General features: G+C 22.3%; 1 protein-coding gene across 1 annotated transcript; it reads left to right on the top strand.

Moving 5' to 3' along the window:
• The first annotated feature begins 1,052 nt into the window (after nucleotides 1–1,052).
• LOC126901695 (GRIP and coiled-coil domain-containing protein 1) lies at nucleotides 1,053–13,071 on the top strand. Its single transcript, XM_050678374.1, has 10 exons — nucleotides 1,053–1,365; nucleotides 2,120–2,235; nucleotides 2,323–2,454; nucleotides 3,585–3,989; nucleotides 8,531–8,695; nucleotides 8,910–9,048; nucleotides 9,673–9,902; nucleotides 11,700–11,912; nucleotides 11,975–12,186; nucleotides 12,768–13,071. Exons 1-10 carry the CDS (start codon nucleotides 1,293–1,295, stop codon nucleotides 12,940–12,942), a joined length of 1,860 nt encoding a protein of 619 aa, XP_050534331.1. The 5' UTR covers nucleotides 1,053–1,292; the 3' UTR covers nucleotides 12,943–13,071.
• The last annotated feature ends 338 nt before the right edge of the window (nucleotides 13,072–13,409 follow it).

The raw sequence follows: 13,409 nt of genomic DNA on the forward strand, positions 1-13,409 counted from the left end.
AATACTATTATTTTAATTAAGTCGTTACTACGTTTCTATAGCATTTTGATGTTTGTTAAATTTTGAATTTTTCTATGATTGGGTTGGGTATCAAATGTTAGTCCATATTATGTCAAGGACGGAAGTAAACACTATCTTATTACGTTATATACTAGATTGTATGCGATACCATAGAAAAATCGTTTAAAAATTAAAACATCAAAATGCTTTAGAAACGTAGTAATGATTGAATTAAAATAAGAGTTTTTAGTATAAAAATTTTTCTTTAAAACTTCTATAAAATGGCTGTCTTCAAATCTTAAAAAAAATTATTTTATATAACTGCGAATAATAACATAAAACATATTTTAAATATAGTTCTATAATGTAAAAATTAACTTAAAAAAAAGTATAAAATGTTTTGTAGATTATTAATCATATGAATTTTCAGTTAGATCTGTTCCACTCTGTATATATATATACACATGTAAATTTGTAAGAATAAGACTAAGTTTCTTTAGATACAACGATTTATATGTATTAAAAATACAGACTAAATTTTTATTTGATGTATTATTAATTAAATTAAATCGAGTACAAATTACTTATAAACCATAAGTAAATATTTTGAGTTTGGAATGATAACCGACTTATAGGAATGTAATTGTATTCGTGCGGAAAGTATCAATTATCTTATAGGCCCGCCAATAGATGCCCTCATCCTTACAAATTGTGGGGAGGGCTCTGACTATAACTATATCATTAAATTACGTATAAGTTATATATTTTTTTTCTCTAGCTAGAAAGACTTAATTAAGCTAGGTAAAAAATTTTTGACGTAATATCATTCCTGAGAACTATACTAGTCCATTTTTGGTAATTTAGAACACTAAGCAATTTAATTTATATTTTCTAATAAAACTATAACACTAATAACAAAGATCAAATTAAATGTTTATATCTACATTATCAGATACAAATATGTGATTTTGAGTTTAATCAAAAATAAAATTTATTATCAAGTACGTTATCTAAAATCATTTCAATACACGCATTATGTGTTGTTGTAACTATTGTTTATTAAATTTAATGGGCCATAATTTAATAATTTTTATATCGTAATTCATTAAGATAGACAATGGATTCATAATGGATAATCATAATAGTACCTTTCTTTATAATTTACGATAAAAATGATTCATTAAGTAATTTATAGAAATAGTTCTGAAATTAAAGTACAAAATCAATGAACATATTTTCATTCAATATATTCTAGAACATAATACTAGTATGAAATAAAATGTAATTTGAAAATGGATAAGGAATATCATCAAACACCTATTAATGAAGAATCTGAGTTAGAAAAATATAAGAAAAATTTGCATAGTAAGTATTTACCAATAGTTTAATAAATAAAGTCCTTATTTAAGTAGTGGAAAAATTTAACTACTTATAAACATTCTTATACAAAAAAAATTATAAAATTGCTTATATGTTTTTATAAAGGTTTTATTAAATATAACAAATTATTAATATATTTACTTACTATAGTTCATTTTTAAAAAATCCATTGAAGTTAATCTTTAATCTTAAATATAGTCATGAATAATGTATATAAAATTGATCAGTCTTACATCCTTATATTTCCCAAACTTAACATGCTACAAAGAATGGCAGATCTCTTTCACATGTTAGAGAGTCAAAGATGGTTCTTGGCTAAACTAATGATAGACAGGACAGGTATTATGGCCAGCTTGATCAAAGACCAGGCATCACCAGTAAGAAAATCACTAGAAAAATCTCGTTAGCACCCTGGTGATCAAACCCAAGACCCTGTGCTCTGAAACATGTTTATACCTGCTAGGCTAGGCCGATCCCTTATGAGTGATATAATATGTTAATTATAGTGAATATGCAAGTAGTTATAAAATTCTCAAAAAACAATTTTAGCATTCCTGAAAATTATTAGTAATATAATGTAAGAATAACTTTAGGTGAAGGATAAAATCATTTTAGTCCCCCATAATTTTTTTGAAACACCATCTATGGAAGAGGCTAATTTTATGTCATCCCGGCAGTACTTTTACTGAATAGATAACAAACATTTTTCAGTTAAAATATAATTAATTTTTAATTATAGATTTAGTTGTTGCTTATAAAAAGTTAACATTAGAAAAAAATGCTTTGGAAGCAACTTTAAAAACATCTGTCAGATTAGATATTCAAGATGATACATCTGAAACAGATGTGTCCGAGGTAAAAAGTTTATTTGAGTACTTTATTAGTAGTTAACATAATTAACTTTTATTCTTATTAATTTAATTATATTCCATTTTTAATTAGATATCAAATGATTCTCATCACTCACGTTTCATTAACCTTGTTAATACAATAGATATACTTCAACGTGATAAAAATGAAATTATAGAAAAATCAAAAGAAGAAAAAAACATCCTACTAACTGAAAAACAAGAGGTTAGTATAGTTAAATATTACACTGTATCTTTCTAAAGGTTTAATTAGACCTTTATTAATATAGGAAGATCCATTAAAGATTAAATAGTAATTTAATAAAAAAACTTTTGAATATCTTTAATTTTTGCAAAGGAAAAAATTGTTTGATTAAAAAATAGTATAATAATCTGTAGTTAGATCATTTTTTTTTATTCCTTCAAGGTTAAAAAATTTGAACTATTATTTTCATTAATGAAAACACCTACTTTTAATTTGATGATATAAGAAAAAAACAATTTTTTTCTTATAATTTTTTTATCAATTCAACCATTTGCATTTTAAAATCATTTAAAGATTTGAATTTACTATACAAATTAATCATTAATATAGTTTTAATATACTGATGTAATAATAATATGTTTCAATGGCTCATAAATTATTGGTATTTTTTTTGTTATTGTATGTGACAGATACGATAACAAGAATTGTAAATAAAAACTTATTTATGTGACATCATGAAAGTTAATCATGTTTTGAATTGCATTATGTTATTGTTTAAGTGATTCTATGTTTCATGTCCCTAATTTTGGTACTCATTTTTTTGACAATTAGTAAGGTTGTGCTTGACAGAGTTTATAACTCCACATACCTTACAGTTTAGCAGAGTACTATTGTTCATAAGATAACTTAACTTTTTAATTAACTTGTTGTTTACTTAATATTTCAAAATGTGGCCATTTTTAAAAATTAGGTTTAATTTTGTATAACAAAATACATCATAGAAATTTATTTATGCATTAGTACCTAAATTTAATTTCTCTTGAATATTTTTCTTAACTTGGTTAAGTCTATTTTAATATGTTAGTTAAAAAAAGAAGAATTGATGAAAATTTTGAAATTAAATTATACATAAACTTTTTATGCCTGTAAATAATTATTTGTTAATAATAAATAAAATAAAATTATATTAAACATACTGTATAAATGAAATATAAATAGTAACTACTAACTCAAACTATTTGTTATCTATTTGTTATAAATCATTTCAGAATGAAATAGACTTTAACTATGAAATTATATGCTGGATATAAATGCTTAAAAATATATTTAGTGTAATAAAACTTGATTTGTGCATAATTTTAATGTTTTAGCTAGAACAGTCTATTAAGGAGTTAAACATGAAAATGGACACATTGAAAAAACTTCAACGATTAGAAATGGAGAACATTAAAAGTAAATTTAACAAAGAAAGGTTACAACGTGAAAAAGAATTCAATGATCATGGTGTAATGATGAAAGAATTACAAAAGTTAATGTCTGAAGAACGAAAACAAAAGGAACATGCAGAATCTACAGCAGATCTATTACAAAAAGAAGTTGTACGTTTAAAGAGAGACGCTGAACTTTTTAAAAAACAATCTTTTGATTTGAATACAGAGTTACATGAAATAAAACAGGAATTAAAAAATAAAGATGAAGAAACTTCAAATTTATTGACACAATTAAGACAAGAAGTTAAATCTGTACGACAAAATCATTCAGTTGCCATATCTCAAGTAAAAATTTAATATTAAAATCTATTTAATTTAATTTTATATAATATGGTGTGAATTTATCAAAATACTTAGTTTTTTAAAACTTTATATCATAAAGTATATTTGGCATAATCAAGTGAAGCATATATATGTCTCAACACAGTTGGAATGCGGCATAGTTAGGATAAGTGTTGATGGTCTGATGATATAGTGATTAAAATCTCCATTATAAATATACTCTATTGCAAATCTGTAGATAGTGATTAATTATAAGAAGAAATTGTTTGATTCCAAAAGAAAAATAAATTCCTATTTCCTTATTTATATCCCAATTATAAGTTTTATAAGTTTTAAGTTAAATACATGAATAAATACTTATTATAAAAATTCAATTTAGTATAAAATTGATGTTTAATAATTTAGTATTACAAATTTTTATGTAGAAAATATAAAAAACGTCTATAATAAATCACATTTCAAACCATTTTAGCTTCGATGCGAACCTGAGAAGGTATTAATTTTACTGTGATGTGTTTCATTTGTTTTCTGTTACTACTTATTCTCAGCTCTCATTGGAACGATTTTGATGAATAATATGTAAAAAAATCACAAATTGTATCTAGTCGAAGACATTACCTTCGAAAATTGAAAAACATTTCTGTCATTCCCTGTAAATGTGGAAAATCTTCAAAAAAATTACAAATTAGTAAATTGGTAATTTTTGACATTTTCAACTATTTTTACTTAAAACTGATTCAATTCAAAATGATTTTTTTCTTCAAAAAATCAACTTTTTCAGCTTAACGTTTGAAAATTTTTAGGAAATACTCTTATAGATATATTAAATTATAGCTTATATAATATACTTTAATATGAAAAAAAGTCAAACATTATATAGTTATGTTTATATATTATATATATATATTGTGTTAAAATAGGTTACCGTATTCAAAAATATGCTATTTTTGTATTAAAATTTTGGGTTTTGTATTTTATTTTAAAATACCTTACAAAGGGAGTACATTAATTTCCATGAATATTGTATACATTTAATTGACATATGATGTTAAACTTATTTTAATTTTTTTGCTTCTTTTAAGTCTAGAAAAATAACTTAGTTGTTATCTAGTTGACAGTTATGGTAACAAATTCAAATTTTTTTACTACAAACTTTCACAAAGATCAATATTAAAAAACTAAAAAATAGGTTAAAAATTTCACTTTGCACTGATAATTTTAACATATTCAAAATTAAAATTAGTAATGAATTTAAAAACAAGTTTTTTTTTTTTTATATGTAAATTTTCATTTTTTACTAATTAGTAATAATATGAAAAAATAATAATAATAAGAAATAATAGACAAAATCTAATTGCAGTTTTGAAAACAGTTTGAAAAGTTATTTAGCAAGAAGTATATTTTTGATTCTGATGAAAGGTTCTTGTGGACCAATGTACTATTCAAAAGTAACAAAATTTTTTTTTTTTTTTTGAAAACTATTGCATCATGGTCTTTAAATTTTTATACACGTTAAAAGTAATGAAATAAATAACTAATTTATTATTTTTATAATTTCTCCGTAATAATTACAATATTAAATTTTTGTATATTAATTTCATACTAAATATAATTACTATAATTAATATTTTCACATATATTATACTTTTAAATCAAAGAACTACTAATCAGGATATAGGATTAAGGAAATAGAAATTCATATTGCTTTTGATATAATCCACTAATTTCTTAAAATTAAACACTATTTACAGACTACCAAATTAGTATCCCTCTTTTATAAAATTTACTATAACGAAGGGTCTATTTATGTTTTAGAACTCTACGTTCTAAGAGTTATACGGAGTTTCACCTGTCCACTTTCCCTAGCTACTATAACTTTATGTCAATGGAAGGCAATGAAATACTTGTTCCAACTATGGCACAACCCCACTGTGCTAACGTTTTTTTTTTATTTTAAAAAAGGAATTGCCATATTAATGAGGTTTTAGATTTTTATAAAAGTTACATAAATCTAACGTACATTGAATATAAATTTAAACTTATAATTAATATATTATACCTCCTCTAAGTTAAGAAAAACGACTTTAAATTTTTTAACTATCATAAATTGTATTTTTTTGCTATTAGTTCGCCGTATTAGTAATAATTCAGTCTATTATTCTCTAAATAAGAGGTTAGAGCCTCACTCGTTAAAAATACTTTTTTTTGTTTTTAAATAAAATTTGATACTCAACCCAATTGAACTGAACATACAAGACTGTTTAAAGGTAGACAATTAAACAACAAAAATTGATTATCTTTTTATATAATTTTTTTAATATTGTAATAGTATGATATCAACACTAGTATAGATCTGTCGAAGATAAATGAAAAATATTTGGTAATTCTGACCTTCATTAATTAATTGTAATTTTAGTTATAAAATTAAAATTGTAATTTTTCATAAGCCATTTATAAATCAAACATTTTTTATTTGGAAAGGACAGCCTCCTTTCAATATACTTATTAGATAGGCATTGTAAACTTCAATAATTCACCTTAAAAATATATATAATTAACATTTATATTTTTAAATCTTATTAATTTTTTTATGTTATATAAGGATACTTACTTCCCCTTCATGTATGCCTATATTGTTTAACCTAAAGGTACAAATAAAAACCAGCACAGTGAGGACAAGTATAGATTTTAATCAAAAACACTTTCATACAAATCTATAGATAGTGTTTAATTTTTAGAAAGAATTATTGAATTATTCTAAAAGTAACATTTATTTCCTTATTTATATCTTGATTACAATTTTTAAGATTTATATGTTTAGTATATTATAAAAATTAAATATAGTTGGAAATTGATGTTTAATAATTGAGTATTGTAAATTTTGCAAAAATTTATAAACTTATTATATACAGGGTGATTTATTCTTTTAACATAAGCCATTTGATTACTCTTAAAATAGTAATAAGACAATTCTTTTAGTTTATTAATTAATAATTAATAAAAGAATTCATTTTTGTAATTTTTAAATTTATATATCTATTACTTTATTAATTATTAAGTTATTATTTATTTCATCCCATATATCTTATAAGACAGTTAACATTTTTATTTTATAAGCTAGTTATATATGTATGTTGCTATTATAAAATAAAATTGACACCCTTATAGGTACAAAAAATTATTATAATTGATAATAAATTGATATGAAACTAAAATACATCAAAAATGATTTTCTTAATTGCTATTAAAAGAGTAACTTTGTATTTTGTTACCTCTTTATTTATCATAAGCCATTAATAACTAGAAAATTATTTTTGGAATGGGCAGCCTTTTTCCTTTTAATATACACATTGGATTGACATTAAAAATTGCAAAAATTCACCCTGAAAATATTTATAGCGCTTAAATAATTTTTATAGTTTTTTTTGTTAAAGGAGTGTTTAATGGGTTAATAACCCTTTATCTCCAATAGGACTATACAGTTTAACATAAAATGTGGCCAAATTAATTGAAAAAAAAAAATCAAAATGATAAATTTTAATTTTCTACAACTAAATAACATTTTTTGTTTAAATTTGAGGGTTGTTTACATATAAAATATAAGGGAAATACCTAAGGTATTTATAAAATTAAAATTGTTTTGATGCATTTTTTTTGACAAGGTTATGACAGTTTTAAGATAAAAAATTTTTAAAAATGTCAAATTTTACCGATTTAAAAAGTTGTATTTTTGTAAATGGGATTAGTTATCTCATTAGATAAGGATCGAGGTAAATTATTTCAAGTTTTAAAGACCTTGTCTTCAACTAGATATAATTTGTAATAATATGATGTATTGTTGAAATAAATCGGTCTGGTAAGATCTTAGAAAAAGTGGCGACAAACACAAACAAAATAACACATCATAGTAGAATTAATACCTTCTCAGTTTTTCATGGAAGCATGCTGAGGGCATATTATCCTCCAAACCACCACCTAAATACAGTCCTACATATTTGCATATATTCATGTGCGTGTGTTATAGTAATATATTCCTTAAAGTTTCTATACTTAATAAACCAATGAATATCGTTTATAAACATTTTTATGGAAATATTTTACTATTTGTGTCAATAAATTTAGTGATCGAAATTTGATTATTTTTAAAAATTATAATGAATATACTAATTTAACTAAACAATTTTTTAAATATATCATGATTTTTTATTTTGTAAAATGAATATGTTGTATTTTTAATTTAAAGTTTTATTTATTTTCAGTTCAGATAGATATAATAGGATAATTGTAAATGCATTTTTTTGATTAATGCACAAGATTTTATTTCGAATTTACATTAAATATAATATTATTACATATAAAGACCAGATCTTTTCAATATAAAATCTGCGAAATATTCTAAGAGAAGGAATGTATTTACAATTACAATTACAATTATAAATTCATTTGTATTTACTTCTTTTTATACTAAATAACTGTTAGAAATGATTTTTAAAATACTTCAATGTTAAATAATATTGTCAATGAGAACATTATTTATACTATAGGAGCAGACAAGAGCAAATGAAGCAGAAAATCGTTCTAGAGAGTTAGCAATAGCTCATGAAATTAGAGTATCAAATTTAGAAATGCAATTGGCTGAATTATCTAATTCAATTGGTGTATATGAAAAGATTAGACAACAAGATGAAGAAACTATAAAAACATTGAAAGTAAGTATTTCAGTTTATATTAATAGAGTAAGACTAGCTTTAACGAAGGTTATTCAATATCCAATAAAAAAAATCTTTATTTGAATAGAATGTAGTTATAAGTAAAATAAGTAATTATAATAAAATTAAATGATACATATTTACCTGACTAACAATTAATTTTTTTTTTTGATGATTTAATAAAATTGCTAATATAATTTTCAAATAATTTTAGGATCAAATAAAAAAATTGGAAAAAATTAATCATAATGAAATAGATTATTCTGTATCTGAAATAGTTGAAAAATTCAAATACTTCAAAACTCTTTTATTAAATTTAGCTAGAACATCTGAAGTTCCTTTAAGTATTGAAGGTAATCTTTTAACGTTAATGTATTATTGTATTATGAATAAAAAACACGTGTAGTTTGTAAATTATTTTTCATTTATTAACTATAATACTGAACAAATAATTCTTTAATATATTGTTATAATATCACACTTTATTAATTTATTTAAATAGTAGTGTATTTTATTAATTGTATTAAAGTAACTTAGACAGAGAGTTGAGCTGAGAGTAAAATTTTTTAAATATTTTTGTACTATGTAAAAATCTTTTTGAAATAATATTGCATCTGATTAAACAAATGAGAGGTGTTTGATTTTTTTGTTATTTTATTTATTGTCTTAACTTAAATGTTAAAACTAATTATTTAATATTAAATTGTTTAATAATCTGGGTAACCATTTAATTTAAATTAATATGAGTATTATTAATATTGAGTGTCTAAGTTTCTTTACAAATTATTTTGGTATAATTTAATTATAGTAAAATGAAATTTTTTTTTTTTTTTTAAAAAAAATATCTTCAACTTTTCACTTTTTATCAAAAATATTTAAAATAATTTTATTGGTAAATAGTTTAGATGAATTAATAGATATTATAACACATATTTGGTTTAAAATAATTTAATAATTTATTATATTATTTTTTTTAGATATTTTTTTAAAAGACTTAGATTTTAGTATATTTGGCAATAAATTTAAATACAGAAATAATATAGAAGAACAAAAAGAGAGTAATGCAATTAAAGAATTACCTCATCTACCAGACAATTATATTTTATTAAACCAGATAAAAAATTTAAAACAACAAGTTTCTATATTGCAGTCTGAACGTGACTTATTAGAAAAAAAATATAAAGATAAGATAGAAGAGGATACAGATGTAAGTTTGATTGGTTTTTATATTAAATTTGTAAAAATTACTTGTGTTTTATTATAGAGGATTATCAGTTTATCATAAACAACTCAATTATGTTCAAAATAAATGAAATATTGAAAAACAAATTTTTATTTTTTTTTATTTACATATATTTTTTGATTTATCAGCTACTAATTTTTCACTCCTTATCTCCACTCAATAATTTATATTGTTTATAACTTATACTGATAAATAAAAAAATATATGTAATTTAAAAAAACCCAGCACAGGGGGGTCGCGGCACAGTGGTGACGTGGCATAGTTGGATCAAGTATAATGATATCTGACAGTGACAGATATCATTATCATTGATAGTGATTAAAATCACTATCAAAAAAAACGCTTCGATGCAAATCTTTAGATGGTGTTTAATTTTAAAAAATTGGTGGATTATTCTAAAAGCTTCATAAACTGCTAGTTCCTTATTAATATCCTGATTAAGATAAAGTATGTCGAATGAAAAAGAGATTATTAAAAAATAGTATTTCCCATAAAAAAATTATATTGATCAATACACTTTTCAACAAGTTATAGCATTATAAAGTTAAAAATGTAAAAAATCAAATTGAGAAATTTCACACAATAATAGCATTTTTTTTTTACATAATAAAGTAGATTACATTAGCTTTAATTTAATATATATAGAGAAGTGTCAGACTTTCCGGAACACTTTCAAAATTTAAGTTGAAAAAATTAATTTTTTGTAAAAAAGTTGTCATTTTGAATCCCCCCCCTGTAGGCAGGTAAAAAGTCAGATTTATAAAAAAAATATACCAAATGATAGGTAAAGACATCATGCATCTACAAAAAAAAGAATTATATTGATCCATACATCTTTCAAGAAGTTATAGCATTATAAAGTTAAAAATATAAAAAAGAATTTTTATAACACTTTCAAAATTTAAGTAGAAAAAGTTCTACTTTCTACATGCATTTTTTTAGATTTGAACCCCCCTCGTATATAGGGAAATGGTCGGATTTAAAAAAACAGTATGTCAAATGAAAGATGTATATGAATACTACTCCTCATGAAAAAATTGTACTGATCCATGCATTTTTCAAAAAGTTATAGCATAATAAAGTTAAAAATGTAAAATACAAAATCGAAAATTTTCACACAAAAATAATTTTTAAAAAAGTTACGGCAGTTTTTAGTAAAAAAAATTGAAAAAATTAGCCATTTTTAAAGTTGTATTTATTCGGAGGTTTCCCCCATTTACGGGGAACGAGGGAATTTTTTTCAATTTTTGAGGGTAATGTCTTCGACTAGATACGATTTGTGATCTTTTGACGTATCATTGAAAGAAATCGGTTCGGTGAGAGCTGAGAAAAAGTGGTAACAGACACAAAAAAAAAATAAATAAAAAAACACATCTTAGTAAAACCAATACCTTCTCAGCTTCGCATCGAAGCTAAAATCAAAAATTTCTTTTTCAGTACTGTATTTATTTTGAGAGTAATTGTGTGGTTTATAATAAACCGAATACTGTATATTTATCAATTACTTAATCTATTATAAAAATTGATCACTCATGGCTAATATCATTTAAAATTTTAAATATAAATTAAAAACTTAAAAATATTAAGATTATTGTATTTTTGTAGTGGTCAGTATTTTATTTTTAATACTTTTATTATATATTAATATTTTAAACATATTTTTTATTTATTTTATTTTTTAAGTATAAAAAACAATATAAACAATAGTAAATATTAAATTTTTATAAATTTTTAACTGGCAATTATAAATGGATATTTTAGGAAAGTTTAAGTTGGAAAGAAAAGTATATTAAAAATGACTTAGATTGGCAAAAACGTGTATCATTTTTGGAACAACAATTGTTAAGACAACGAGATAAAGCTCAAGAAATGGTCTCTGAAAAAGAACAAGAACTTAATTCTCTTCGTGAATTGTTACAAAATACTAAAATTAATAGAAAATTTTCTCATTCATCTACCGGTTCTAGGAAAGAGGTTATTATATATTTTTTTATCCCAGTCAATTTTTTTAATAGTTCAATATTATATTTTAATAGTTCCAAGAATATATAGATGATGAAACTACTAAAAAAGGATCTCATTTGCTTCATTATGCTCATGAATTAGCATTGAAAGATATGGAAATATGCAAGTTCAGGAAGTCCAAAAGTAAATTGGAATCTAAATATAGAGATCTACAAAAGAGTACAGCTGACATGCAACACCAATTTAAATTTGATATTGATAGATTAAATCAGGAACTAAGAAGGTTTGTATCTTAAAAAAAAGCGACTGCAAAAAGTTTTAAATTAAAATTATTTACACCCAAATTTTGGCAATGTAGAATAATCAAATTTCATTTATATTTTCATTCAATTATATTTTAATAAGTTTTCCATTGATAATTACAATATTTAAATAAAATTGTTTTTAGATATAGGATTGACAGAGTTAATTTATAAATACAATATTATAAAGTCATTAGCTTATTGGTAACTTCTTTCAAAATTTAAACTTAAAAATGTATAAATAACATAAACATATACTTTCTATAAATAAATAATTTATTTTAGTAAATTGATCAGTCTTTTAATGTATAATTGTTTGAAATAAATATTTATTTTTTTTTAAATAACAGACCTTAAATTTTGTGAATACATAATTTATTAATTTCATTAATTTGCAACCTATAATAAAAATTCAAAGTTTTCTTTTTTTAGTTAGTTAGTTCTTTTACTTTAAAAAAATCAATCAGTCTTTTTATAACTCTTATAACATTTGTATCAACTAAAATAGTATATTTTGAAAAACTAAACAAATGATAAATAAACATAAATCTAAATGGTTTAGGTTAGAGACTTGCAAGACAAGAGAAGGAGCAAATTTAGAATACTTAAAAAATGTCACTTTAAGTTATTTTCTTACTGCAGATGATAAAATTAGAAGACATTTGGTAAATGCAATTGCAGCAGTTTTAAAATTTTCAGATAGTGAAACGCAGAAAGCTTTGAAGAGCTTAACTTAAGGCAAATAATTTTAAAATGCAAAGTTTTAAGAAGATCTTATGTCAGCTATTATTTATTTTGTCAAACTGAAATCTTTTTAAAATTATTATTTTTTTTATTAATATTTGAATAAATTATTGAAGTCTTTATTTATTTGATTACTAAAATATATTGTGATAGATCTAAGAGTTTTTTTAATGAGTAATATTGGTCTCTTAACTTTTGGTAAAAAATATTGATTTTTTCATAACATAAAAAATAAATAAAACTAATGGTATAAGGTTAGTTATTTAATTTTTTTCAATTTTTCCATAAGATTTCTATAGTTTTTAATATTATTTACATTACAGTAGCTCTGGTAGTAATGTATGTAAACATGTCAGTTTCAAAACCTGAATACCTCAATATTCTTAATAAGAATCAGCATAAGAAAAACAACACACTTTAAAAGTTAATGTTTTTATAATTAAATATCTAATCATTTTAT

The sequence above is a fragment of the Daktulosphaira vitifoliae genome, unplaced genomic scaffold (assembly GCF_025091365.1).
Source record: "Daktulosphaira vitifoliae isolate Bord-2020 unplaced genomic scaffold, ASM2509136v1 Scaffold_3, whole genome shotgun sequence".
In the NCBI taxonomy this organism is placed as follows: domain Eukaryota; kingdom Metazoa; phylum Arthropoda; class Insecta; order Hemiptera; family Phylloxeridae; genus Daktulosphaira; species Daktulosphaira vitifoliae.

Coding starts and splice junctions, on each gene's coding strand:
- LOC126901695 (XM_050678374.1), top strand. CDS start 1,293: ATGGATAAGGAATATCATCAAACACCTATTAATGAAGAATCTGAGTTA. Junction 1,366..2,119: donor ATATAAGAAAAATTTGCATA/GTAAGTATTTAC, acceptor TTTTAATTATAG/ATTTAGTTGTTGCTTATAAA. Junction 12,187..12,767: donor TTAAATCAGGAACTAAGAAG/GTTTGTATCTTA, acceptor TAAATGGTTTAG/GTTAGAGACTTGCAAGACAA.